Here is a 27,684-nt window from a genome sequence, read left to right on the forward strand (position 1 = left end):
AAAAGGCATTAAATACCTAATTTTTATTAAGGGCATAATAGAAATTATACATAACTTTTTCAGGAAAGTGGATGGTCAACCAAACATAAGCACTTTGGAAATTTGATACTTTCCCATGGTCAACCAAACATGCCAAAAGTACTTTCCTAGGCATCCTCTTCCTGGAAATCTATTTTTCAGGAATTATGTTCCTAGAAGGAAAAATGCTTCCCGCGAACCAAACGAGCCCCAATCTCTAAATCCATACTCTACCCTTCAAGGATGTATATGGTTTGCGGTTGGAACCGGTATCAGAATTTGAATGAATTGAAATAGAAATTAAAATAGCCATATTGCCTGACCTGCTTGATTTGTGGGAATGAAATTAGAATAGAAATAAAATTTGAATATTAAAAAAGAATTAGAATTAGATTTGGAGAGATTGGGCACCCTATTTTCACTTTAAATTGATATAAAAATAAAACTCTCACGAACCAAATAGCTAGAATGGAAGTTATTTATTCCTATTTCTATTTTAGAACCCAACTTTTTCCAACCGGTCTCTCTTTATATATAACATGAATTGTTAGAAGCAAATCTTGATACATCATTTTTATGGTAGAGTACAAACAACTGATATGACATAATTAAACTTTTAAAATATTTAAATTTTATTTTACATATATTAAGATAATATTTACTGCTTAGAAAAAATATATGATGCATCTAAGCCTACTCAATAAAAAAACAAAATCTTCCTAATTTTTGCTGAACGCCTCCAGACAAGGTTCTTGCGTCTGTCTCATCTAATATAAATCATACATGCCAGACACTAAGTGAAAACTAGTGAAAAAATTTAATGTGAATAATTCATTGATCAAAAAGGTTCTAAACCTACTACTTATAATTACCTATAACCTAAAATACTCGTAGTAGTAGATTAGAAATAGAAAATCCCATCCCTCATATGTAGTGGTGATGGTGTTGCTATTTTTTTTTCTCATGAACTATAAATAATGTTCATGTTTATTACTGTCACTGCTTTAGTGCTTACTCCAGAGATAATTAATGTTATTCTGTTTATTGCTCTAGTGTCATTCCCAACTAGCTTGATCATTGCCAATGACCATAACCATAGTCCAATTTGTTGACAGACCAAGTTGATATTATATTCTTATCTCATAGTTGGTGTTCAAATTGAATTCTCCTGGTCCACTTTGATGAAGCTTTTTTTTTGTTTTTTTGGGTGCACCGGCAGCTCACACTAGTTTCAAATTGAATTCTCCTGGTCCACTTTGATGAAGCTTTTTTTTTGTTTTTTTGGGTGCACCGGCAGCTCACACTAGTCTCGTGTGAGCATGGCCAACTGAATCAAAAGACAAAATACTCCACAGCGGTGGAAAGACAGATATGCACCGAGTCCAAAAAGTCTCTCTAAAATAATAAGCAACAAAGAAGACGATCCAGTCAGCAGCTTTATTCGTTTCCGAAACACATGCACGGCCTGAAAAACATTGCACTCCTGCAGTAACCACCTAACGTCCTCTAAAAGTAGATGGTCGAAAGCCCTCAACCTCTCCTAAAGAATCCACTCAGATGAAGCTTTCAAAAAGAGAGCTCCTGTGGAGCTTTACAAGAGGTTTATCTCGGTGCATGGACTTTAAAGCTTTCCTCCCATTGTTTCCCTTAAAACACTGATAAGGCAAACCAATTGCAACTTAGAAAAAATAACCAGCTTTATTGCTCAACCGAATTTAAAATATACATACAATGACTAGACACCCACGCAAATATACCACACTAGAAATTTGGCTAGCATCTACCTGCATTGTATGTATCATCCTCTGCTCAACAATCTGAGTCACTTCATTAGATTTTATCCCTTAAGATGGAGGAAAGAAACGATTAAGGTTGAAGGGAAGAGTATAGAACTCCTCATTCCTGCTATCTCCCTCGAAAGTTCGAAATCTGACCCACCATGGCATGCCTCTATCTCTAGCCGTGTCCTTGAAATCGAGTGTGTTGTCGAGAAACACGGCTACGATCAATGCAACAGTTGGTGGAGATGAGAAGATTGTGTTGATATAGTCATTAAACTGCAACGCAATGCATGGCATTAGATAACAATTTAATCCAGCCAACCTACAGAAAATGTCAGGTTTGTATCAATGCAACAGTTGGCAGAGATGAGAAGATTGTGTCCATATAGTCATTAAATTGCAATGCTTGGCATGACGACATTAGGTAAAAATTAATGTCAAGTTTGTATGTGATTCGAGGGGAAATGAGAAAGAAGAGATGAATACGAACCCATCCAGCCCGAGTGTGGGCAGGACCATGCTGAGCGCTTGCGGTGTAGCGGAAGAAGTACTGGGGGATGGATAGGCCAAGGAAGATAGAGACGCCGGTGATGAAGAGGTTTCGCATGGAGTTCATGTTAGTGAACTGCAAGAAGGATAGCCCTATTGCCGCTGAGAAGACATAACAATTGCATGAGATTACAGTCATGTTAAGTTATAACAAAGGACACAAGGAAAATTCTTACACATGTGATGAAGACAAGAGGGAGGAGAACATACCAACAAGACCAAAGAGAACACACTGTACAGCAGCAAAGATTGTGAATGGAATAGAAGCAAACAAAGCTCCAAATTTCCCTGCGACAACAGTTTACCTTCAGAATGTTATCATAAGCCAAAACAATTGCTGAAATGATTTAAACCGTATCGTTTTGCAGGGAGCGCTGCTCACCCAACATAGAGAAAAATATCATGAAACCAGCTGATATTTGAATGACCCTGCGGCTTCCAACTCTTGTCGACCCGAGAAGCCCAACATTCTCCCTGTGTTTTTCTCAAATCATGTTGCAATAGTTGGTACAATCCTACAAATAAATAGTCTTTCATAAGTGATGAAGATGATGCACTTACACAGAAACAGTGGAGCCAGTCCCGGTGCCAAAAAGCCCATCTAGTAAGATACCAATACCCTGTTTGTTGAGATAAGCAACACCATCCATGTAAATAAATCCAAAGTCTATCCATCATCTCAACAATAGGATTTAGAGGAAATGATTACTCTCACCTGCAATCCAATGCCTCGGCTCAGAACATGAGCAGGAGGTGGTGTTGCACTTGCTAGCCGAGCTGCAGCTTTGTAAGCCCCGGTTGACTACACAAAACAGAAACATATCAACTTAATAGCGCATTAAGCATAGGTACAACAATTTAATCATGAAAAGCCTGAATTGCTTCTGCTGTTTTGCAAATGGCTGTTCACAAGCTCCTTGGCTCTGTACAAGACAACTAAGGAGTACTCTTTAGTGAAGGAGGAAGGGGAGAAAGAGGGTGAAATAAAAAGCACTTCACATGCTGCTCTATTTTGGTTTAGTCTGATAGAAAGTAAACTAGACGTGATCTAAATAAATGGATTTAGGAATCCAACATCACTTACCTCAATCAAGGACACTAAAACAGCAGCAATCATCCCAAAACAATGACCAGCATCGAAGCTTGGCGGACCCCATTGCAACGGATACGGGATCTTTATCCTGTAACTCAGCGATACTTGAATTTTTATATTTAGAAGAGATGAAGAATGACCACGGTCGGTAGGGATGAAGGTATTGCGAGTTGACTTACCAAGGAGCGGAGGAGATAAGGTTGGCACGGTCGGTACGGCAGTTGATCTGGGTGTGCAAGGGGCGGTGCCTGTATGCACCACTCACCGTGAGGATGTGAGCATAGACCCATATGATGGTGATTGAAATCAGGAGTGCAAATCTTTCCAGTACTGGCACGCGCTTTGCTTGCAGATGCTTCAGATACTAAAGGGAGGGGGAGAAGTGTTAATATGGCGATGTAAATGCAGAATGGTAGCAGAAGATGGTTTCGAGTTTCTTAACAAAGAGGTGGTGGTGATGGACTGATAGCAATTGGAGTACCTGGGAGAATGCAATGAACAAGATGAGCATGGGAACACCAATCTCCACACATCTCCCAACCTGATGATGCCATGAAGAATGTACCGAGTTAAAGGAACTTTTGCAGCAACATGCATTGAACTTATCTGTCACAGATTCTTTTTATTCTTTCTTTCTGCTGTTTCAGTGGAATATAAGGTCTGATAGTTTCATTTCCAAAGCAGGAAGAAATGGAAATGTTTTAATGCATTCTATAGAATCCTTCATGCATAGAAACATTTATAGGAATAGATATCTATAGTTGCTGATTGCAGAGATGACCATCAAATGTGCGCTTTACGCAGTTATAAAAATTACAAGAAAAGAAAAGAAAAGAAAAGAAAGGGGGCCAAAGATGCAGAGAACACATTAATTTGTAAAGTGCAATTTAAACAATTGATGATTTGAAATTTGTAAGATTCGTTAAGCATTAATTTTAAAAATACTTATAAGAACATGAAATTCTGAGTAGCTATGCAATTGAATGGAAAGCATTAAAAATTGATCAGATCTACGAATCATTCTAAAAATTTGCTGCATGTGGCAAGCAGTTGTCGCATGAGTAAGCAAATATATGCTTATATTTCAAAAACTATATTTATATGAAAATATAAGTATGGAAAAGTACCGGAACCATATTTATATTACCAAAAGAATAAAAAAGGAAAAAGAAAAAAAATCTTGTCTCTGTTTCTTTATGATTTACAATACAATAAACCTATCAAGCCAGAAGGGTAATGCCATGTCTTCTCTTACACTAGACATAATTGTTTGACTAAGTAAGAACATGATATCTACATGTGTAAGAGAATCGAAACCATCTAAATGTAATATTGCCAAAGTAGAAACCTAGCAAACTAAATGCTAATATTGTGCCTTCAATGACACTAGACATGCTAGTTTGATTTAGTAAGAACATAAGATCTAGGTATGCCCTCTACTCATTGATGCTCATAAGAGGCTAATCATGAAATCAAGCACTTGTGTTTAGCCTATAGTGATGCGACAATGTCTTGCAAACTTCAGAACTTGCATGCCCAGATCTAACGTTTCTTTAGTAAGTTAATTTGCATTTATTATTAATTTTATAAATTATATCTCAAATTTACAAGGAGTGCAGACACCAAACCTAACTAGCCATTGCACACAGAATATAAATAATGGCAACAGCAGTTATACCACGGGGAATCCTCTGTCAAAAAGCCCAAAACCCACCAGCGAGACCACCGGAACCATTCCCAACGGGCTAAAAAACCTGAGCCACACACAAACCCATCAATGAAGCCACATCAAACTATATATAAATTAAACTTGGATTGATGGCTTGCTGCTGCACCAAAAGATTCCAAACCTTCCATGTGGTGGACCCTTTCAAATAGACTACTACCAAAATTCTGATCTGGATGGCATGTAGGATTAGCTGGTCCAAGTAATGATTGACCTGATGGCTCCCATTAACATGGACCATGCTGTGGACCAGGCACAAAAAGAGAACCAAAACTACATCTAATAGCAAAGAAACAGGAAAGCAGAAGCTGCACCTGGAGAAAATACCCCACAACTGGCTGTAGCCAAGAATTATCTGAATGCTAGAAGAGACTATCAAGGCTCCTTGTATGGCTCTCATGGTCTCAAGAAACCTCTGCACACATGCAAACAAAGCAGCATTCAGAACCATCAGTAAAAACCAAATGGTTTCTTCTAGCACCGGAACAAGAGGAGGGCATTATTGAGAGTTAAAAGAGTACAATTTGGTACTGTCGAGAGCTAGGTAGCCAGTTCACTGACCTCATGGTCATCTGATATCTGAGTCAGGGATGAGTCATGAATTATGGAGATGATCGGGACCACGAATGCATAAGAACCACCGATAACAGTTGGAAGGCGTGTGCCGAATAGGGTTTGCAGCAATGTGTTTATGCCAGTCACAAATAGCAATGTCTGAACCACCCTGACCTTATCATCCTGCATTACCAATACACCTTGTGTCAAATGAGAACTAATTGCATATGGCACTGCTTGAGTCTTTTTGAAAGTGATATTGATCATAACAAAAAGATGTTAAGTCCAATTTGATAAGGGTAGATAGAGGCTAATAAATTATTATTATGACAATAATCATCAAAACTTTCCTAGTCTATCATCATGCTATGGTTTTCGAAAAATTCATTTTTTCATTGTTTCAGAATCCAAAGGATGACTGAGATTTTATACAGGTGACGAACATTTCTACCATGCATCATCATGTTTTGATCTTTAGATATTTGACCACAAATGCCCAGTTCTTAGAAATACAAACTCTAGCATACTATATCAGAAACAAAATTAGAATCGAGCAACATCCATCACCATGCATTCATATGGATACCGATTGCTCAAACAATGGCATTCCTTCTCTTGCTATAAGAAATCTCGACGTAACACAAGGAGACATTTTTAAATGAACAGAACAATGCTTCTAATGGCAATCGGTTTTTGGCACTATCAAAATCTCAAATGCTCTGCAAACTCGTTAGTGAAACAACTTCTGACTTAAAAGTATCCATAATCACATCCTTGTCTTATAAGGATTCACCGACTTTTTCCTTCTGAAAGATCCTCGATCAAATAAAAAACAAACGGATCAATCAAAGAATCTTATCTAATATATAAATATCGATCTTTTATTGAATGGAAAAGGACTAATAAAAATCAGTGCTGGTCCATTCCATATGAAAAGAGATAGGAAACATAGGGAAAAGAAATCTCACATCAGTGCCACCCATCAAAGGAACCAACAGAGTGGGAATCATCACCGCCGTTCCCAAAGCCAGTATATAATGCTGAAAGCCCAAAGCAATCGCTTCTCCTACAGCCCAAAACACACCCACAAACGATAATGTACTCAAACTTAGTTTTATATCGATCAGGGAGAAGAACTCGAATGGAAAAATCTGGACTTGACAGACCCCAAGATGGGTTGGAGTCGATGCAGTACTCGAAGCCCTGGAGTTGATCCATGGGCGGATGGCTGATCTCCTCCGGCTTGAAATCCGTCATCTTCTCCTAGACCACCAAAACCCCAAGCACCCAAGCCGAAGAACTCAATGAAAACGAGGGAAAAATCGGAACTTTTTTGGTTCTCCCGGGATATCCACCGTGGAACTTTCGTATCTCGACACCAAGATGGAATTTTGGCGAGGGATATACGCAGAAGGAATCAATCGCCAAAAGAGAAAAGAGAGAATTGGGATTAAAGCTGAGGAACTATCGCGAAAAGCTGAGAGGATTGGGATGAGGATGAGGAGGAGGAGGAGGAGGAGGAAAACTTGCCACCCACTCTCCCTCTTTCTCCCTTTATGCTCTCTTTTCCCTCTCTAGCTTTCTCTACCTCCTCCCCCTGGGATTTGGCCCGTTGGTATTTTTAGGACGGAAATGACCTTGGAGGCCGAAGCATTTGAGAGGTTTTAGCTCTTAAGGGATATAAAACAAAAGGAAGGGAGAGGAAAAGTTACCGTTGGGCGTCTCGTTCGTTGAATCGTTTCAGGGGGCGAAACAAACTCTGGCATTGTGTCATTTATGGAATCTCATCTGTAGTAAGTTTAGTGTTTGATTTCTACTAAATTCAAAAAAGTTAGAAGAGAGATGGAATTAGTTTTCCATTCAAAAGGATTAGCTTTTGGCTGGGCTTTGCTCCATTCACGTGGGACGCACCTTCAAGTGTGGATGCTATGATTCCAGGTATGGTACTAATGGGGTTAATTAGATAAGGGCACGAAAAATAAAAGCGGCAGCATGAAAGGTGTGATAAGAAATTTTTTTGACATTTTTAATTAGAAAATTTTGCCTGTAAATTTAAAATTAGCTCGAAGAAGAGATCTAGGTATCTTGTATCAACCATATTTCCTTGATGTGTATTTTTTAAAATGTATAGAGTCGGGTATAGAGTGATAGAGCACGTAAATTGATAATCAGGTAAGTTCAGAAAAACCTAGCTGTAGTTCATGGATGAGTGATAGGAACATGCTAGTTTCTAGTAGAATCGTTTTTTATTGTGAATCGAGGTTCAAATATTTTTAGAATAAATGAAAAATTATTTACTTTTGTGAAAAATAAAGGGTACAAATTTTTTTTCTTTTGTTTTACCGTCCACTCCACGTTGCATGTTAAGTGTTACTTTATTTGATTCAATGATAGGCCAATTCGAGATTTATGGAAAGAGTCGTCATCATACAAGCAAGCTTTTTGTTAATTTTTGATACTGCTCACTAAAGTCACATATAGCAAGATAAGATAAAAAAAAGTTGCCTAACAATGGATTGCTTCTTTTATTTGATTATCTTTTAGTGCGTTCACATCATTAATTATTTATATGCTTACAAATGACCATAAAGGCTACGCAAGCAGCCCCCCCCCCCCCCCCCCCCAACCTTTTTTTAAAGCAAAAAAAGAAAAAAAAACCATAAACCAATCTAAATCAAATTGTAGCCACTCATCTACTAATCTTGTATGATTTGAATGCAAGAAATATAACTCTCTCTATATCTTTTTTTATTCTTTTTTAAAAAAGTTCAATTGAAACGAATTAGTACATCACAAATGATCCAATTCTTTCATTCTTCACTACTTCCATCACATGACATCATACAGATAACACATGCCTCTTAGGCTCCCCCAGCTTTAATACATCTCAACTTTTTAAAACACATAAATAAATACTTCCACAGTCTCTAAACCACACTACCTGTTAACTATATTTAACAAATCCTAGAATAGAAAAAGAGACACTCGAACATTAACAATATATGCCTAAAGCACAACAACACCAACAATTAATAACCAATAAATAGTTGACTAGATTTGACTTAACCTAACTATAACTACTCCAAAATAACTGAACCAAAAAATGGACCGACCCAACACAATCTACTCCTCCTGCATCATTTAAATCTATATTTGTTGTGACAAAACCATCTCCAAATTTCTGCTTTCTAATAAATTTGAATAGGTAATAGCTATTACACTTAGTACCATATGGTCTGCCGAACCTATATTTGAATAGGCATGGGTCGATTCTATTTTTGGAAAATAACATAAATCGCTCGAAATCGGACGGTTCGGAGCAGAATTGGTGCAAACCGAACCGGTTTTGCACTCTCTTCCTCCTCTTTTAATATCTCAACGGGCTTGAAACATGATCCATGAAACTGGAATGAACTGCGCGGTTTATTCTGTACTGAACCGGTCAGCAAACCTTGTCTCCAAGTAATTCTGTAGTAGAGACACTCTAATTTAGACCTGTTGCTATGGATTAGATGGTCATACTATATTATATACCTTTGATATCAGCTGTTATTTTTTGGTAAGCATCCTATGAAATTTACTTTTATGATAGTTAACTATGTAATAACTAATGCGGCATTATCTTTTCACAATAATGGTGCAAGGAGGACCCATGTAAAATATCCTTTAAAGCCAAGGGGGGGCTTAAAATATTGCCCAATTCACGAGGTCCCCATATACCAAGGCCACTTTATACTCTTCTAATTTTGAAAGGCAGCAGCTTTTTCTCGGCGGTTCTACGAAAAAAGATGAGAAGATAGAAAGAGGTGAGTCAGCCTGGAAAAGAAGCCTGGACAGCGGTCGGTGGTCTGAGTCAGCGTCCACGTGCGAAGCAGCCGTGGATCTCCTAACGTCTACCTTCATCTCGGAAAAATATTAAGCTCACCTAAGAACGCACGAACCCAGTTCGCACCCTGTCACGGCCCAAGAGCCATAGTTCTGTGTGGGCCCCCATCATAAGTTTCAAACCTGTGGAGTTCTCCTGAATTTTTCCTCTTTTACTTAATTTCTTTCTATTTTCTCTTCTTTTTTTATTTGAAGTTAGAAAAACTACAAAAAAAAAAAAGAGAGTAAGAAATTGGCCTACGCTTTGCTTCACTACAAAGCAAGTCTCTAAGCTTCTTCCATGGAGACTCGACATGGTGCTGACACACATCCAAAGTCAGGGAGTCATGTTTCATAGGCAGCTGGTGCTTACACTGACCACTTTAGAAGACTGCTTCAAATTACGAATCTCATTGCAGGCAAATCAAAGTTTTACTTTGAGCCCTAAATGGTCGCCTGAGTTTGATTAATATTTGCTGACTAATCATGAGAAGAAGTTTAAAAAAGCATTTATAGTTCGAAGAAAAACACCTATCATTTTTTTTGATAATAGGGAGCATTAGTCGGACACGATAATTCCAATATCGCACTTTTCTGAATGTTATCAGTAATTCTTGAATAAGATAAATTGATGCTAGAAAAATGTTATAGTTTGAAGAAAAATGGCTATCATTTGTTTGATAATAGGGAGCATTAGTCGGACACGATTATTCCAATATCGCACTTCTCTGAATGTCGTGAGTAATCCTTGAATAAGATAAATTGGTGCTAGGAAAATATTTGCCATACTCTAACATGCATCTCCAGTTGTTGTAGTTCTCCTTTATTCGTAAGTGTTAGAAAGGCCATCCTCGAGTCTTGCTCTTTATTCCTGATGTTGTGCATTTTGGCTGGACCGTAAAATATGTGACTCGATGAAGTTCTCTTTACCATTTTTTATTAATATGTGAAAAGCCACTCTTCATACGGCGCGTTGGAAGTATATATAGAGCATGAATCCTAATTTGGGTATTAAGTCCAATGAAAATCATACCAGAAATAGACCTCACTAATAAAGAAATAGGCTACCATTTTTTTAACTACAAGAATAAAATATTTGGCTAAAATTGCATATTGTCTCTAATAGAAAAGTTATAGAAAATTCCGCAAAAATCTATAAATTAAATATTTGCTTGTTGAAATCTTTGGTTATGAATTTATTGGCTTCTATGAAGCTTGACATAGTCTAACTAATCATAGTACTTTCAGATTGCACCCCATGCTACATCATGAAAAATCTCTTTTTATTATTGGCCCCAAATAAAAAAATGCAAGGACAACATTGAAAAGGTGCACACCAAACAAACATGCCCTTCAATTGGGCCAAATAAATAAGGGAAGAGGAAGCCATGCAAGCCAAGTGATAAGTAGGTTTCTTCTTTGGAGGACCATCTTTCTCATAAAAAAAAAAAAAGGAGCAACATGCAAGAAACGGATTTGAGACAATAAGAGAGGTCGATTCCTACAAGTTTTCGGACTCCTTTAGCAAACATGATGCTAAGCAAATCGTGAATATTAATCATTTTAGGTAGGGCCGGCTCAACCCTTAGATGACTAAGGTAGTCACCTAAGGCCCCGACCCCCAAATGTATTTATTATAGTGAGTTCCAAGGTGAACATCCAAATGCATTGAGACCCCGAATGCATTTGAGGGCCTCAAATGTTATGTATCTTTATAGCTATAAATACATTAAGGCATCCAAATGCATTTATATTGGGACAAATCTCTTATCTAAAGAAATTTATTATTTTTTTTTCTTATTTATGCATTGAGGCCCCTAAATATATTTATGTTGGGGCCTTTGAGTTTACCTTAGGCCCCCAAATGCATTGAGCCACTCCTGGTTTCAGGTGTCATGAATCACACTCTTAAGTGACAATTTCATGCGCAAATAAACCATGTATACCAGGAAGGCAAAGCCGTGAAGGATAGCCTCCAAGGTGCTCGCATAGGTTTTGCTTATGTATGCTATTCATGCTTGCAAACCTCTGCTATTTAAGATCATCCTCTTTAAATTATTCTAGGCTTATTTTTATGAAAACACGTTTCAATAATTAATGTATATGTTGCTGGAAATTGGACCCGAGGGTGACCGCAGGTTGAGGAGAAGGAGCTCCGGCAGGTGGTGCGTCGACAGGCTGTGTCCTCCGGAGGACCTAAAAGAAGCTGGTGGCCGGGGTGTCCGGCGTCGGCCCTCCTATGCTTAAGTTAGAAGGAGGATTTTTTGGAGAAAGAGAGAGATAAATAGAGATAGAGGTCCCCTTTTTTTTATGGAAAAGATGATCCCTCCTTTTTATAAAAGAGGTGTACAAGTTACCTGTGACGTGACTGTGCGAATTAATGAGTTACCGTCATGATTGGACGTGATCGTGTGAATTAATGAGTTGTCGTGGATGATTGGACGAGATCGTGTGAATTAATGAGTTGCCCTGGATGGCCTGAGATTTTGGGCTGGCTTGAGGTCCATCGAGATCGTGCGCATTTAATCGTTAACAGTCGCTGGGGCAGAGATCGCGGGATTGGACCTCGGATGAGGAGGAGAGGGGCTTGATTTTCGGTGGAGTGGAGAGGTCTAATTCATACTTTGACTGGGTCTCCTTTGCGCTTGAGGTCGATCGGGCTTAGCTTAACTGAGAGTAAGGCCACAAGGCTGCAAGCTCTGAGGTCGGGCGTGCTGAGGTCGGGCATCTTGAGGTCGGACGTCTCGAGGTCGGGTGCCTCGAGGTCGGGCGCCTCGAAGGTCGCTGCCATTGTGCTCGTCATCACGTGCCGGCGCTGTATTCACATATTTTGGGCAATCCATTTTTCCTCCAACACTATCCCCCGACTTCCGAGTTCGAGCCGCTTATGAGCTTGGGCGAAGGAAGTAATTGTCTTTATCATGCCGGTGGGGTCAGACAGCTTTATATTGCTCCGCTGTTCTGTGCGCTTCGGGGCATCTTTAATGAGAGCACGAGGCGATGCCCTTTTGCTTTTCGAGGCAGTTTCAAGCTGTAGGTTCATGATGAGGCTCTGGGATCCGACGGGACGCCGCTCAGATTCTGCTTTTAAAGCGTCAATCCAAGTTGATACGCCGCTTCGATTTCCGAGACTGACACGTGGCATGATCTAGACGGGAAGCGCAGTTTAGCCTTGCCGATCTGGGCCGTTGGGAGGGTCTATATAAACCTCGTCCCGGCCCTGAAAGCTCCCATTTGGCCGCCGCAGCTTTTGTCCTCTTCTTCCACCTTCTTCTTCCGTTCTTTTCTTTCGTTGCTCAGTTCCCTTCGGCGGCGTTCCGAGGCATTTTCTAGCGATCGCCTTGATCCTTCGCTTTGGGCCGTCGGCATTCTCAGTGAAATCCACAGTAGGTCTCCTACCCACGATTACTCGAAGGGCCATCATTTTTCCTTTCTTCCTTCCTTCTTCTTTATTTTCTTCTATCTGGTGAGTACGGCAAAGTCAGGCGGTGCTTCATCTTCCGGTAGGGATCCTTCCCGTAGGGGGAAGGTCGCATCAGAGATGGGCCGTGGCCCAGATGGAGTCGGATCAAATTTGGCCGAGGAGGAATTGTATCTGATCCGGGCCCGGTTCTTTCCCCCAGCACGGGTTCCACTGGAGCCTGCGAGGTCGGAAGACCGGGTGACTAGACCTCCTCCAGGTCGGATCGGAGTATACGTAGAGACACTCTAGGCCGGATTGCAGTTCCCTCTACACGGGTTCGTGAACAAGCTCCTAGCGGCATACCAGCTCGTCCCAGCGCAGCTCGCTCCGAACTCGTGGAGGACCATTGTCGGCTTCTTATCCCTTTGCCTCGCACACGGGATACCGGCCTCGGTAAACGTCTTTCGCTAGTGTTTCATGCTAAAATCCAACCCAGCGGACAGAGAATGGCTTTACCTTGCCCTTCGGGGCGGTAGGCCGTTCTTCCGAGGTGCTCCTTCCTCCATTTGTGGATGGAAGGAGAAATTTTACTTCCTTTCTTTCAAGCGCATGTGGGAGTTCGACCCATCGTGGGGGCACCCCCGGCTCAGGACCATCAACACACCCCCCAAGCTTTTGGCGAATGAGCAGAGGATTCTCGATGCTCTTCGTAACCTCGGGGGAGACATCCTTCTGAACGACCTCTTGAGCGAGGAGGCCCTGGTAAACATTGGCCTGAGCTCGGCGTGCCCCGAGGGTAAGAGCGGTTGCACTGCTCCTCCCCTGTTTTGCCGTCCTTTGCTTTGCTCGTTTTCTTTTTCACTATCATTTTTGGTGCTAATCTGACACTTGAGCTCTTTCTCCTCTTCAGACGTTGCAGAGATGGTGACCAGCAACGCGGCCCTCTTCGCCAGGTACAAGAAGAGGGTAGCCGAGGCCGGCGGGGCTCGACCCGCCGAGGTGGGGGACCCTGAGGTCGGGACTTCCGAGTTCATCTAGAAGGAAGCTCCCCCTGCCGAGTGCACGAGCTCTTCCAGGGGCACGAGAGATCCTGCGGCCCCAACTTGCCCGACTCCCTTTTCTCAGCGACCTCACCAGGTCGTTTGCTTGCGGCGCTCGGGTCCTAAGCCGGGCAGCGGTCTCGGGGTCCCAAGCTCTTCTCTGCCGAGCTCAGCAAGGCCTGACCTTTCGAGCTCTTCAAGGGCCGATGTCCCGAGCTCGTCGAAGGCCAGGAGCCGCTTTGAGAGGAGGCCCTTTTACTCGGAGTGGTCGGTCTACGAGGACGACTTGGCCCTTCACGACAGCAATATTGCGTGTTAGGTGCTCCGTTGCGCGCCGTTCCCGGTTGACCAAGCCGAGTTCAAGGTTGCCGATATCGGCGGCCTTGTCGATCAAACCTACTGCTCCGCCATCCGGGTAAGTTAGCTTCTTGCTTTAACTTTCATATCCTTTTGAACTCTTGACCTTTGCTCACCCTCATTTTTCTCCAAAAATGCCTTAGGACTTAGGTTTTTTTGGCTTTTCTCTTTGTAAATGAGGTCGGCCATTGCTGCCATTGTACAGCTATGTGGGTCGGCCTTCAGATCAAACTTTGTACTCAGCCTTGGGGATTTTTAATAATGAAATGCATGCTTCCTCTAATTTCACTTCGTGTTTGAGTTGGCTTTTACTTGTGCAATCAACGAACTCCTGTCTTCGACTACCTGAATTGAACTCCGCGCATCCTTCGCTTCCACAGGTGATTCCGATATTTTTTGGTAAAATTCTGCTAAGTCCTTAGGCTCGGTTTCCGAAAAAATCCCGCTAAGTCTTTGGACTCGGCTTCCAGAAAAAATCTCGCTAAGTCTTTGGACTCGGACTTGATGTAATGTAAACCAGGGCTGAGCCGCCGTTCGGCCATCGGAGCTTGCGTGTTTCTTGACCTCGAACTTGGTTGAGGTGCTGTTAGGTGAGACCCGAGGTCGAAGGACACTGGGTTTGTGGCTAATGCGGCTGGGCGCCTCTGAGCTCGGTCGGGACATCACCAAGCAGAGCTTGAGGTCATCGTAGCAGGCCATCTCGAACTTGGTCGAGGAAGCCTGAGCTCGCGGTCGACTCTGCAACGCTTCCGAGATCGAGGGAGACTTGGCTCGTGGTCGACTCAGTGGGGCATATTGAGCTTGGTCGGATGAGCCTGAGCTCACGGTCGACTCTACGATGCTTCCCGAGCCCGAAGGAGACTTGGCTCGCGGTCGACTCAGCGGGGCATCCCAAGCTTTGTCTGGGGATCATGCGCGCGGTCGAGGGAGCCTGAGCTCGCGGTCGACTCTGCGATGCTTCAGGAGGTCGAGGAAGACTTGGCTCACGGTCGACTCAGCGGGGCATCCCGAGTTTTGTCAGGGGATCATGCGCGAGGTCGAGGGAGCCTGAGCTCGCGGTCGACTTTGTGATACTTTCCGAGGCCGAGAGAGACTTGGCTCGCGGTCGACTCAGTGGGGCATCCCGAGTTTTGTCGGGGGATCATGCGCGAGGTCGAAGGAGCCTGAGCTCGCGGTCGACTCTGCGATGCTTCCCGAGGCCGAGGGAGACTTGGCTCGCGGTCGACTTAGCGGGGCATCCCGAGCTTTGTCGGAGGATCATGCGCGAGGTCGAGGGAGCCTAAGCTCGAGGTCGACTCTGCGATGCTTCCCGAGGTTGAGGGAGACTTGGCTCACGGTCGACTCAGCGGGGCATCCCAAGCTTTATCGAAGGATCATGCGCGAGGTCGCCTGAGCTCGCGGTCGACTTTGCAATGCTTCCCGAGGCCGAGGGAGATTTGGCTCGCAGTCGACTCAGCGGGGCATTTCGAGCTTTGTCGGGGGATCATGCGTGAGGTCGAGGAAGCCTGAGCTCGCGGTCGACTCTGCGATGCTTTCCGAGGCCGAGGGAGACTTGGCTCGCGGTCACCTCAGCGGGACATCCCAAGCTTTGTCGCGGGATAATGCGCGAGGTCGAGGAAGGTTGAGCTCGCGGTCGACTCTGCGATGCTTTCCGAGGCCGAGGAAGACTTGGCTCGTGGTCAGCACAGCGGGGCATCCCGAGCTTTGTCGGAGAATCATGCGTGAGGTCGAGGGAGCCTGAGCTCGCGATCGCCTCTGCGATTCTTTCCGGGGCCGAGGGAGATTTGGCTCGCGGTCGACTCTGCGATGCTTTCCGAGGCCGAGGAAGACTTGGCTCGCGGTCGGCTCAGCAGGGCATCCCGAACTTGGTCGGAGCATCCCGAGCTTGGTCGAGGTCTTGTTGGAGATGGAGACCAAGCTCGAAGTTGACCGGTGAAGCATCCCGAGCTTGGTCGGGGCATCTCGAACTTGGACGAGGCATCCGAACTTGATCGGAGCCTTGTTATTGAGGGAGGCCGATCTTGAAGTTGACGTGGCGAAGCATCTCGAACTTTGTCGAGGATTGCCAGGTTCTCTCAAGGGCTTGAATCATCTTAGAGGCATCCTGGAGTCCGCAAGTAGATTAACATTAGAAGAAGTGTTGAATAATACTCTATTGGTTGTATTCTCAAATATGGGAGATCCCTGGGGGGGCTTTACTGATAATACATTCGGAGATTTTCGGAGTGCCAACTTCGGGGAATGGGGTTCCCTTCAAGGGACTCCAACTTGTACGGCAGCTGGACTCGAGCAACTTAGTATGGCCCCTTCCAGTTTGGGGCAAACTTTCCTTGCTCGGTAGGTTGAGAAGCTTCAGCTTTCCTCAGGACGAGATCTCCCACCTTGAAGAGCTTGACCTTTATCCTGGAGTTGTAGTACTGCGCCGCTTTCTGTTGATATCTTGCCATGCGGATTCGAGCAGTCTCCCTTGCTTCCTTGAGGAGATTCAAGTTATTTCTGAGCTAGGATGGGTTGGAGGCTGCATCATAGTTCTCCACCCTTAGTGACGGGAGCCCAATTTCAAAGGGGATGACGGCTTCTATTCCGTAAGCCAGGTTGAAGGGGGTTTCGTCGGTGGGGAGTCGGAATGTAGTTCTGTAGGCCAAGAGAACATTGTAAAGATCTTCAACCCATTGCCCTTTGGATCAATCGAGTCTGGCTTTGAGTCCCTAAAGGATGGTGCGATTTGTCACCTCGATTTTTCTGTTCGTTCGCGGATGAGCGACTGAGGTGAAACGATGGTCGATGCCGAGCTTGGAGCAGAACTTCCTGAAGCGGGCGTTGTCGAATTGGCGGCTGTTGTCGGATATGAGGACGCGGGGGAGCCCGTACCTGCAGATTATTGATTTCCAGACGAAGTCCCGCAATTTCGGCTCGGAGATTTGGGCTACCAGTTCAGCTTCAACCCACTTGGTAAAGTAGCCGATGGAGACAATGAGGAACTTTCTCTGTCCAGTGGCCTAGGAAAATGGATCCAAGATGTCGATCCCCCATTGAGCAAATGGTCAGGGGGTACTGATCGAGGTCAGTGGGACTGAGGGTTGGTACTGAATGTTGGCGTTTTACTGACACCGATCACACCTTTGGACGAAGTCCACGACGTCTTTTTGAAGTGTAGGCCAATAATATCCTTGGCGCAGAATCTTGTGGGCCAGGGCCCGGCCCCCTAGGTGGTTCCTACAGATCCCTTTATGGACCTCTCGCATGACATAATCCGCCTCTGAAGGACGGAGGCATCTGAGGAGGGGAGAGGTGAATAACCTGTGGTAGAGCTTGCCTTCGTGTAGGAGGTATCGAAAAGCTTGACGCTTGATCCGGCGGGCTTCGAGCTCATCATCGGGGAGGACTTCGCTTTGCAGGTAGTTGACGAGTGCATCCATCCAGCTCGGTTCAGTCTCGACGCAGAGGATTGCTTCAGGCTTCTCGATGCTGGGTGCTTGGAGGTACTCGAGCGTTGTGGTCTTCGGAAGCTCGCTCATGCGGGAGGTTGCCAGTTTTGATAGCTGGTCCGCCCTCGCGTTCTTCGCTCTGGGAATGTGCTGGATGTCGAAGGATCCTAGTGTGGAGGTGATGTCTCGTACCTTTTGGAGGTACCTCTGCATTGATGGCTCTCTCGCTTCGAAATTTTTCAAGATTTGGCATATGATCAGTTGGGAGTCGCTGAAGACCTTTAGGCTCTCGACCTTCAGCTCCTTTGCCAGCCTTCGCCCGGCGATGAGCGCCTCGTACTCCGCTTCATTGTTTGAGGCTGGGAACTCGAAGCGTAGGGCCTACTCTACAACTATCCCGTCCGGGCTAGTGAGGATGAGGCCCGCTCCGCTACCCCTCGAGGTCGAGGAGCCGTCCACATGTAGAACCCATGGTTGCCTCGGAGTCCTCTGTTGGTGTGGGCTCGGGCTCGGGATCATCCGGTAGAGTGCACTCTACGATAAAGTCAGCGAGCGCTTGGGCCTTGATTGCCGACCTTGGGCGGTATTCAAGGTCAAATTTTTCGAGCTCAACCGCCCACTTTGCGATTCTTCCCGCACGATCCGACTGCTGCAGGACTTGCTTTATAGGCTGGTCGGTCAATATGGCCACAGTGTGGGCCTGGAAGTAAGGTCGGAGCCTTCGAGCTGAGGTGAGCAGTGCATAGATTGTCTTCTCCAGCTTGGAGTATTAGGTCTCGGTGTCCCTCAGGACTCGACTCGGCTGGTGTAATATACTGGTCTTTGAGACTTATCTTCTTCTCCGATCAGAACCGAGCTTACCGCCACCAGGGAGACGGCTAGGTATAGATAAAGGAGCTCGCCTTACTGAGGCATTGTGAGCAATGGAGGAGAGGCAAGATGGCGTTTGAGCTCTTCAAAGGCTTGCTGCACTCTTCCGACCATAGGAAGTCCTTCGGCTTCTTGAGAATTTTGAAAAACGGGAGGCACCGTTCAGCCGACTAAGAGACAAACCTTCCTAAGGCCGCAACTCGTCCGGTGAGCCGTTGTACCTCCTTGACCGTCTTTGGTGGTACCATTTCTTGCAGTGCTCGGATCTTCTCGGGGTTCGCTTCAATTCTGCACTAGGTTACCACGAAACCGAGGAACTTATCCGAGGTAAATCCGAAGGAGCATTTGTGGGGTTAAGCTTCATTTGGTACTTTCTGAGAGTGGAGAACGCTTCATTGAGATCGGCGACGTGATGCTCTACCGTCTGGCTCTTCACCAGCATGTCGTCGACATAGACCTCCATGTTTCGACCTATCTGATCTTTAAAGACTTGACTGACCAGCCTTTGATATGTCGCTCTGGCATTTTTCAGTCCGAATGGCATCACTTTGTAGCAGTAGAGGCCCTTGTCTGTGATGAAGGTTGTCTTCTCCTCGTCCTCGGGCGCCATTCGGATCTGATTGTACCCCGAGAAGACGTCCATAAAGGTCAGCAGCTGGTGTCCCGAGGTGGATTCGACAAGCTGGTCAATCCTAGAAAGAAGAAATCTATCCTTTGGACAGGCCTTGTTCAGGTCGGTGTAATCCACGCACATGCGCCATTTTCCATTGGCTTTCTTCACAAGGACTACGTTGGTGAGCTAATCTGGGTAAGAGACTTCCTGGATGAAGCCGGCCTCGAGGAGCTTGTCGACCTCCTCGGTTGCAGCTCGCTGTCGTTCCGGTGCGAAACTCCATTTCTTCTGCCTTACGGGCTTGTAGGTTGGTCTCATCTAAAGTCGGTGGACCATGACCTCGGAATCTATTCCTAGCATATCCGTAGGTGACCAGACGAAGACATCCATGTTGGACTGGAGGAACTCAATCAATCGATCCTGCTCGCGAGGGCTCAGGTCGGAGCCAACCTACACGATCAGCTCCGGACAGTCTCTTTTCAAGGGGATTTGGATGAGGAGCTCACCAGGCTCTGCTCGTTCCCTCCTAGGCTCATCCCGTACCTCTAGGGTCTCGATGGGCAGCGCCTGATCCGAAGCTTGAGCTGACGCAACGGTTGATTGTTTTGCTCCGCTTGGCGTTTTGGCCGGTTGCTTTGCTTTGAGGGTCGCCATGTAGCATTGTTTGGCTGTCATCTGGTCCCCATGAACCTCGCCTACTCCTCGTTCGGTAGGAAATCGCACGAGCAGATGGTATGTCAAGACTACGGCTCAGAGAGCATTAAGTCCTGGTCGCCTAAGGATAGCTTTGTAGGCTAAGGCAGGCGGACCACGAAGAAGTCCGTCCTTACGGTGCTTTCTCGAGGGATGAGCCCGACAATAATAGGCAGGTTGATCACACCTTCAACTGGGACGGAATCTCCGGTGAACCCGACCAGCGGAGCATTCATTCTCCGGAGTTGGGTTTCTATCATCCTCATTCTTTGGAAAGCATCATAATACAAAATGTTCGCTGAGCTTCCATTATCAACCAAAATACGCTTTACATCAAATTTATTCATGACCATGGAGATGACCACAGTGTCATCATGAGGAGTCTCAACTCCTTTTAAGTTCTCGTCCGAGAACGAGATGGCTTTAGAGGTGCGTTGGAGCTTCGGAGGGGCTCTTCTCCCGGTCAATTCTTCAGCCGAGCTTCCTTCGGCCGGGCCTCTCCCTATAGTGTTGATGGTGCCAGCGATGGGCCTGTTGTCGTTTTGATCTTCAGGCGACGCAGCATTCTCTACCGGCCTCCTTTCATTACGTCGGTTCTGCACGAATCGGTTAAGCACCCCCGGCGAATGAGTGCCTCGATCTCGTCTCGGAGTCAGAAGCACTCCTCTGTGTCGTGTCCGTGGTCTCGGTGGAAGCGGCAATACTTTCTGGAGTGCTGCTGGGTTTCTGACTCCTGCATCGAGGGTGGAGGTCGGAAATAGTCTCGGCCCTCTATCTCCATGAGGATCTCTGCTCGGGGTGCATTGAGAGGTATATTTCCCGTACCTTCCTGGGGGCATCCATGGCCGAGGCGGGGATCTCCGCCGAGGCGAGGACCTCGATCGGGGCTGCGCTTGCTGGCGAGGAGGAGTCCTCAAACGAGGCAGGTTCTTCTCTCGGCGGGGAGATCGACTTCTCGGGCGATCGCGCTCCTCGCGGTGCCTTTTTTGTCTTTTTAAGGCCTGGGGCCTCCTCGGCCTTTGCATATTTTCGAGCTCGGGCCAGCATCTTGGTGAAGTCGGCGGAGAAATTCTTCTCGATGGAGAAGAGAAACCTGTAGGACCAAGCTCCTATCTTTAGCGCGGACATGGCGATTGACTGTTCGAGCTCGCAGACCTCCTAGGTTGCAGTGGTGAAACGGTCGATGTAGTCTTTAAGGACTCTCCGTCCTTCTACTTGATGTCGAGGAGAGAGTCCGACGTTCGCTGCTGGCGTCGGCTAACAGCAAACTGCCTGCCAAGTTGCTCGAAGGAGGACACAGAGCTCGGCTTTAGGCCTGAGAACCAGAGCCGAGCTGTTCCTCGAAGGGTTGCAGGAAAAGCCTTGCAGAGCACAACCTCCGAGGACCCCTGCAACGCCATAAGGGCTCGATAGCTCTCCAAGTGGTCCAGGGGGTCAGTGGTCCCGTTGTAAGGCTCTATCTGAGGCATTTTGAACCTCGGCGGGACTGATTCGTTCTCAATCTGGCGGAAGAAGGGTGACTTGGTAGTGAACTCAAAATCACCCTCACGCCTTACCTTCCGGTCCTGGAGTGCCTCGATCTGGCGCTCGAGTTTCTCTACCTTCTTATCGAGTTCTCCACCTTGGGAGATTGCCACGGTGGTCTTCACCGATACCGGTTGACCCGGGGCCGACTCGGCTTCCGAGAGTTGGGGTCTTTTATGCTGGTTCTTTCCTAGCGGCAACCTCCAGGGAGACTCTTGGGTTTAACCCTGGTAACAGCGCCATCCTTCCTAGTTGACCCTTGAAGAGTCATGGGGATCTTCAAGGGAGCCTTGGTACACCGATCCATCTGGAAGGAGCGCCGATCGGACCTGGATCTGTGGAGGTGGCACGGGAGAGGCCTCCACGCATTGCAGGCCTTGGACTGCCGCTGCCAGGGCCTGGACTTGCTGCACCAGTGTGTTGAACTGTTCCGGCTGGACTTGGAGGGTTGGATCCGCCGGAGGCCTTGGTGGTGAGTTCTGGACTGAGTGGCCAGGACTTGGCGCGTGACGCCGAGAGGTGTTGAAGGCTCCTTTACTCCTTAGCTTCATGGTCACGACTCAGTCCCTTCCTTTAGCACCAACTGTTGCTGTAAATTGGACCCGGGGGCGACCGCAGGCTGAGGGGAAGGACCTCCGGCAGGTGGTGCGTCGACAGGCTGCGTCCTCCGGGGGACCTGTAAGAAGCCGGTGGTCGGGGTGTCCGGCGCTGGCCCTCCGATGTTTAAATCAAAGGAAGGTTTTTTTTATGGAGAAAGAGAGAGATAGATAGAGATAGAGGTCCCCTTTTTTATGGAAAAGATGATCCCCCCATTTTATAAGAGGGGTGTACAAGTTATCTGTGACGTGACTGTGCGAATTAATAAGTTACCGTCATGATTGGATGTGATCGTGTGAATTAATGAGTTTCCGTGGATGATTGGACGAGATCGTGTGAATTAATGAGTTGCCGTGGATGGCCTGAGATTTTGGGCTGGCTGGAGGTCCGTTGAGATCGTGCACATTAATCGTTGACAGTCACTGGGGCGGAGATCGAGGGATTGGACCTCGGATGAGGAGGAGAGGGGCTTGATTTCCGGTGGAGTGGAGAGGTCTATTTCGTCCTTTGATTGGGTCTCTTTTGGGCTTGAGGTCGATCTGGCTCAGCTTAACTGAGAGTAAGGCCGCAAGGCTGCGAGTTCTGAGGTCGGTCGCACTGAGGTCGGGCGACTCGAAGGTCACTGTCGTTGTGCTCGTCATCATGTGCCGGCGATGTATTCACGCGTTTTGGGCAATCCATTTTTTTCCCAACAGTATCATTTTTCATTTACATGCAAGTGACACATGATTGCATGCAACATTCAAAGAAGAGCACGAACGTGACTAGAAGTCTAAACGATGGTGACAGTTCAAAAGCAATATAATTTTGTTATTCATCTGAAACAGATTGGTGCAAGGGAAACATGAACTGCAACGTAGTGATAGAAAATTTAGTTCCATGATAATCTAAAGATGGTTTCATCCATGCGTTGGGAACTTCCCACTTGTCATTCAAACACTTTGTTAATTTCCCCTTCAATAATCGAAGCCAGTTCATGACATATAAGTTACATGGAATTTTGGTTTATTATTATTATTATTATTTTCCTGTCGATCATATCTTATCCCCTCTTTTTCTACGAATCCAAAGAGTCTATTGAGCCACCAAAGTGGTACCACAGATGGAACAATACTTTGTTTCCACCGGGGTGGCCTAGGTGCGAAACGCGTGGGCGTCGATTAAATTTAGAAACCGGATGCCCCACGCCTGGATGCTTTCGGTGGAAGTACTACTGTTCTGCTGGTACCGACGTGGTGCTGCGGTGACGTACTCACACGTGGGTGAGGAATCCAGTGGGAAAAACCTACCGGTCGGGAGAGTACGCGGAAACTTGCGGCCTACATCGAACATTCTCTGGTGGAAGAGGAGCCTAGTGGGGGCTGCTACGCGGGTGAGGTTTCTTTGCCCCCCCTCTATTTTTTCATCGGAAAAAAAGGGTCTATTGAGTAGGGCCCCCCTCTTCCTTTTTTTTTTTTTTTTTTGCTGAAAGTGGGTGTTTCATACAGTGCGTGTACGAATACACCCAAGAAAGTCAAAATACAACAACTCACGGAGTGCTAACGGCAGCTCCTCCTCCCCTGACCAAAGGGTGTACCCTTCATTCTCGATTCTACGAGAATTTTTATGAAAGCGTTTCATTTGCTTCTCTTCCATGGAAGTTTCATTTTTCCAGAATGTATCCTAATTTTTGGCCTAATTCTTTTTCTGATGATCGATTCAACCTCTGATGCGCAGGTGCGTGGGAAGCACTTCATTCTTCAATTTATTCCCCCCTTTGAGGGGGGGTAACTCCGGAGTGAAAGAGGTAACTACGTCACCACTTTCACGTAGGAGTGGGAGGGGGGAGTTCGCCTAAGTAGTTATATCCCCCCTGAGTGGTGGGCTGCATGGGCCACCACCCAGTCAGCCGCCCCATTGGCTTCTCTGAATACATGCTTGGCCTGAAAGGCCCTCCCATCTCTCATCATCATCCCTATGTCATGGATCAAGGGGTGGTCTGTGTCGTCACCCCTCGACCCCCTCTGAATCCATCTGATAACCGTGGCCAAGTCGCCCTCCAGAATGATCGAACTGGCCTGCAGCACCACCCACGTATGACGCAGATCCGCCCAGGCAGCTCGCAACTCTGCCTCTGGAACCGACGTGTCAAACAACTGGCAGCCACCTGCTGCCACCACCCTGGATTGCGGGCCCCGTATGACAAAGCCTGTACCGCCCCGCGTACCGCCATCCAGTACCGACATGTCGAAATTGATCTTGAGGAAACTCGGGGGTGGGGGCTCCTAGGTGAAAAACATCAACTGAGGAGTTGTCGTAGCAAAAGGGGAGCCCCAGGTGTCCCGAGCTGTCAAAGGTCTATCTGAAGAAAGGGTGGGCTTGATCTCCGTGGCCTGTGCTCGAGCAAGCTCCGTAACAAATCTCGGTGACACCCTGCGCTCACCGAGAGTACGAGCGTTCCTTGCCAGCCAAATCTGATGTGTTGTGCAAGTCGCTCTAATGGCCTCCTGACAAGTCCTCGAACTGGCCAGCCACTGCCGTATCACCTGAAGGAACTATAGCCGCGCGCTCCGAGCCTCCTGCAGGATCCCGATCCACTGCCATGTCGACCTCGCCTATGTACATTGAAAAAGCACATGGTCCACCGACTTCTCAACTCCACACGTCCCACACACTGCGGGAATCCCCCAGCCATGCCTGCTCAGCACTGCTCTCGTCGGAAGGCGGTCCCAGAACACCTTCCATAAGAAGAGGGCTGCCCGCGGGTGGAGACCGGACCTCCATCCAAGTACAATCCGGCCCCCACTCATGCTCTGGTTGGATAATACGGGAGAGGTCTCCCAGCCTGACACTGACCCGGCTCGAGGTATCCCATACCCTAATATCTGGCCTTGCACATCTTGGTAACGGAAGGGATCAGATCCTTGCATCTAGGTGTACCCCGAATAGCTGTCGAAGTCTTGCATCATCCCACTCTGCTCCACATGCTACTAGAAGGTCGCAAACCCATAGCCCCTCTACTGCCTCTGTATCAAACATGGTCGGCCAACACCTCAGAGGAGGGGTGTCCACCCATGGCTCGCTGGTCACATCAATGCTCCGGCCGTCACCTATCAACCACCTGGTGTCTGCCAATGCAATCGGCATGTACCTCCCAATCTCACACCACATAAAAGAAACTCGGCAACCCCTCCGTGCCACCTTTAGGGCCCCTCGACCATATCTAGCTACCATCACCTAACTCTAGAGACTGTGTGGCTCAAGCATAAACCGAACCGCATGCCGAGTGATGAAAGCCTCGTGCCTCTCCATAAGGGACTGCACCCCCAGACCACCCTTGCTGGTAGGAAGGCAAACCTGCTCCCAAGCCACCAGATGCACTCCGTGGCCCCCACTATGTGACCCCCATAAGAAGCTCTGAAGAAGACGCTCGATCCTCAACAGGGTCGTCTTCGGCACCACAGTGTTAGCCATGAGATACATCGGTATGGATCCCAACACTGATCTAATCAAAATCAGTCTCCCCATTATGGATAGGGAAGACGCCCTCCATCCCTCCAACCTACTCTGAACCCACTGCACTAGGCCCGAGCACTCTACCACTCGTAGCCGCCGGCCAATGATGGGAACTCCCAGGTAGGTCAGCGTCCCCTCCTGCTCTGGTATCTGCAGTATCCCTCGAATCTCCTGTCGGACTCTAGTCTCCGTGCTGGGGCTGAAAGTGATAGCTGATTTCAGGAAGTTCACACTCTAGCCAGACGCCGCGCAGTAGTCTGCCACCACCCTACAAAGAACCCGTGCCTCAGCAACTCGTGCCCTGGTTAGGAGAAGGCAGTCATCAGCAAAAAATAAGTGGGAGAGAGGTCAGGCCCCTGGTGCTGGAATGTAGGCCTCCAGCTCCCGACTAGCGCAGATTCTCTGTAAAACGCGTGACAAAATATCAGCACAGATAATAAACAAATATGGGTATAAGGCACATCCCTGCCGCAACCCCAAGGTGGACTCCAAGAACGATGAAGGTGTGCCGTTGACCAAGATAGAAAACTTTGGCCTCCGGACGCACCCCATGACCCATCCAATCCACTGCCTGTGGAAATCGTACGCCTCTAGTATCCGTTGGAGAAAGCTCCACCTGATCCTGTCGTAAGCCCTCTCCATATTCAGCTTGACGGCCATCAAGCCGCACCGCTTCGGAGCTCTCTAGAGATCCTACATCATTTCTTGGGCCAACAAAACATTGTGTGAAATATTTCTACCAGCTACAAAGGCCCCCTGCTCATGGCTGATGATACCAGGCAAAAGGGGCTTCATCCTACCCACCATTATTCTCGCCACAACCTTATATAAGGTCGTGCACAAGCTAATGGGCCTAAAGTGACTAGACTCAGCCGCATCCTGATGCTTAGGTATAAGCGTGATGAAAGTAGCCTTCCAATCCTCAGGCATTGCTGCCTGGGTAAAGAAACACTGGATAGTCTCCACCACAGCTCGATGAATAATACCCCAATACTATCGAAAGAAGAAAAGAGGGAAACCGTCAGGTCTCGGGGCCTTGCCTGCTGCCAAGGCCCAGACTGCCTCCTGCACCTTCTATGCCAACATCGGTCGGATCAGGGATGCCCTCTCAACCCTCTTCCCATTTTCCTCCGACCTCTCAGAGTCTAGTGAAGGTGGGACCTGAAATGAAGGTTTAAACAACTAGGCCAGGTTTGGGGGTTCCAACGCGGTGCACACTCTCTTCGCCTATCCTGCCGGATGCATGAGATTTTACCAAACATGGCCTAAAAGAGAAGTTCATAATTTCTACCATGCTGCGTGAATACACTATTATTTAATCGTATGAATCGTGAGCGTCATCACAAGGTAGGTAGATTAGCATCGTTTTGGATGGAAGGCAGAGAAGGCAAAAGCATTTGGATAGCTGAGGTGTTTCGCATTTTGATTAGAGTACTTTGACCTAATGATGTTTGTAATAAAGGAAAAAGGGCCTACCTCGGAGGATATGATCCAGTGCCCACAAAAGCGGATTCTGGGAAGAGAAGCATGAAAGAAATTTCTGATCATGATAAGGTGAGGTGGGACCTCTTAGACATTCCACGTCCATCGGCTACAAGGTCACAAAAATGTTACCTGCACACTACCCAGAGAGATAATAAATAAATACATATATATAATAGAAGAATAACTAATTTTTCAAAAATAGAATGAAAAATAAATTTTAAGTGGAATATATCTCATTATTGATGGCCATTTTGGTCCAATATCTCATTAATATTATGAAAACATAAGTAACTAGTGTCAAGTACCCAAAAATATCAAGCCCTATTCCAAACTGCAGCAATCAAGTTTTGGGCTTCAGATAAATTTATACCTAAACCACTTCAACCGTTTTTATTATAATAACAAATGGATAATTTAAAGAAAAATAGAAAAACTATTTAGCTTAAGCCATTGATCTAATAAAGCCCTTATTAATTATGAAAAATAGCGCAATATTAGCCCTTTCAATCTCTTCTATCGTTGTGACATCAACTGGTACTCTAACCTTCCCAATCGCTTGTACAAAATAATAACATCCATAGCATGACAGCTAT

At 46.4% G+C, this 27,684-nt stretch overlaps 1 protein-coding gene across 3 annotated transcripts; it reads right to left on the reverse strand.

Moving 5' to 3' along the window:
• Positions 1 to 1,697: 1,697 nt before the first annotated feature.
• LOC103706866 (nucleobase-ascorbate transporter 2-like) lies at positions 1,698 to 27,235 on the reverse strand. 3 transcript variants are annotated; one of them, XM_008791121.4, is made up of 14 exons: positions 6,889 to 7,292; positions 6,691 to 6,788; positions 5,729 to 5,905; positions 5,482 to 5,582; positions 5,120 to 5,195; positions 3,923 to 3,982; positions 3,621 to 3,805; positions 3,433 to 3,529; positions 3,064 to 3,150; positions 2,910 to 2,968; positions 2,731 to 2,822; positions 2,559 to 2,636; positions 2,290 to 2,450; positions 1,698 to 2,075 (listed from the first exon to the last, which is right to left on the reverse strand). In XM_008791121.4, the coding sequence occupies exons 1-14, from the start codon at positions 6,977 to 6,979 to the stop codon at positions 1,863 to 1,865; spliced, it is 1,575 nt and encodes a 524-aa protein (XP_008789343.2). In that variant the 5' UTR covers positions 6,980 to 7,292; the 3' UTR covers positions 1,698 to 1,862. The 3 variants fall into 3 exon arrangements, with proteins under 3 accessions (XP_008789343.2, XP_026660370.2, XP_038981432.1); XM_039125504.1 differs by having other exon boundaries at positions 1,986 to 2,121; positions 6,889 to 7,296; XM_026804569.2 differs by lacking the exons at positions 6,691 to 6,788; positions 6,889 to 7,292 and adding an exon at positions 27,083 to 27,235.
• Between the last annotated feature and the right edge of the window lie 449 nt (positions 27,236 to 27,684).

Source organism: Phoenix dactylifera, chromosome 4, assembly GCF_009389715.1.
Source record: "Phoenix dactylifera cultivar Barhee BC4 chromosome 4, palm_55x_up_171113_PBpolish2nd_filt_p, whole genome shotgun sequence".
NCBI classification, from domain to species: Eukaryota; Viridiplantae; Streptophyta; class Magnoliopsida; order Arecales; family Arecaceae; genus Phoenix; species Phoenix dactylifera.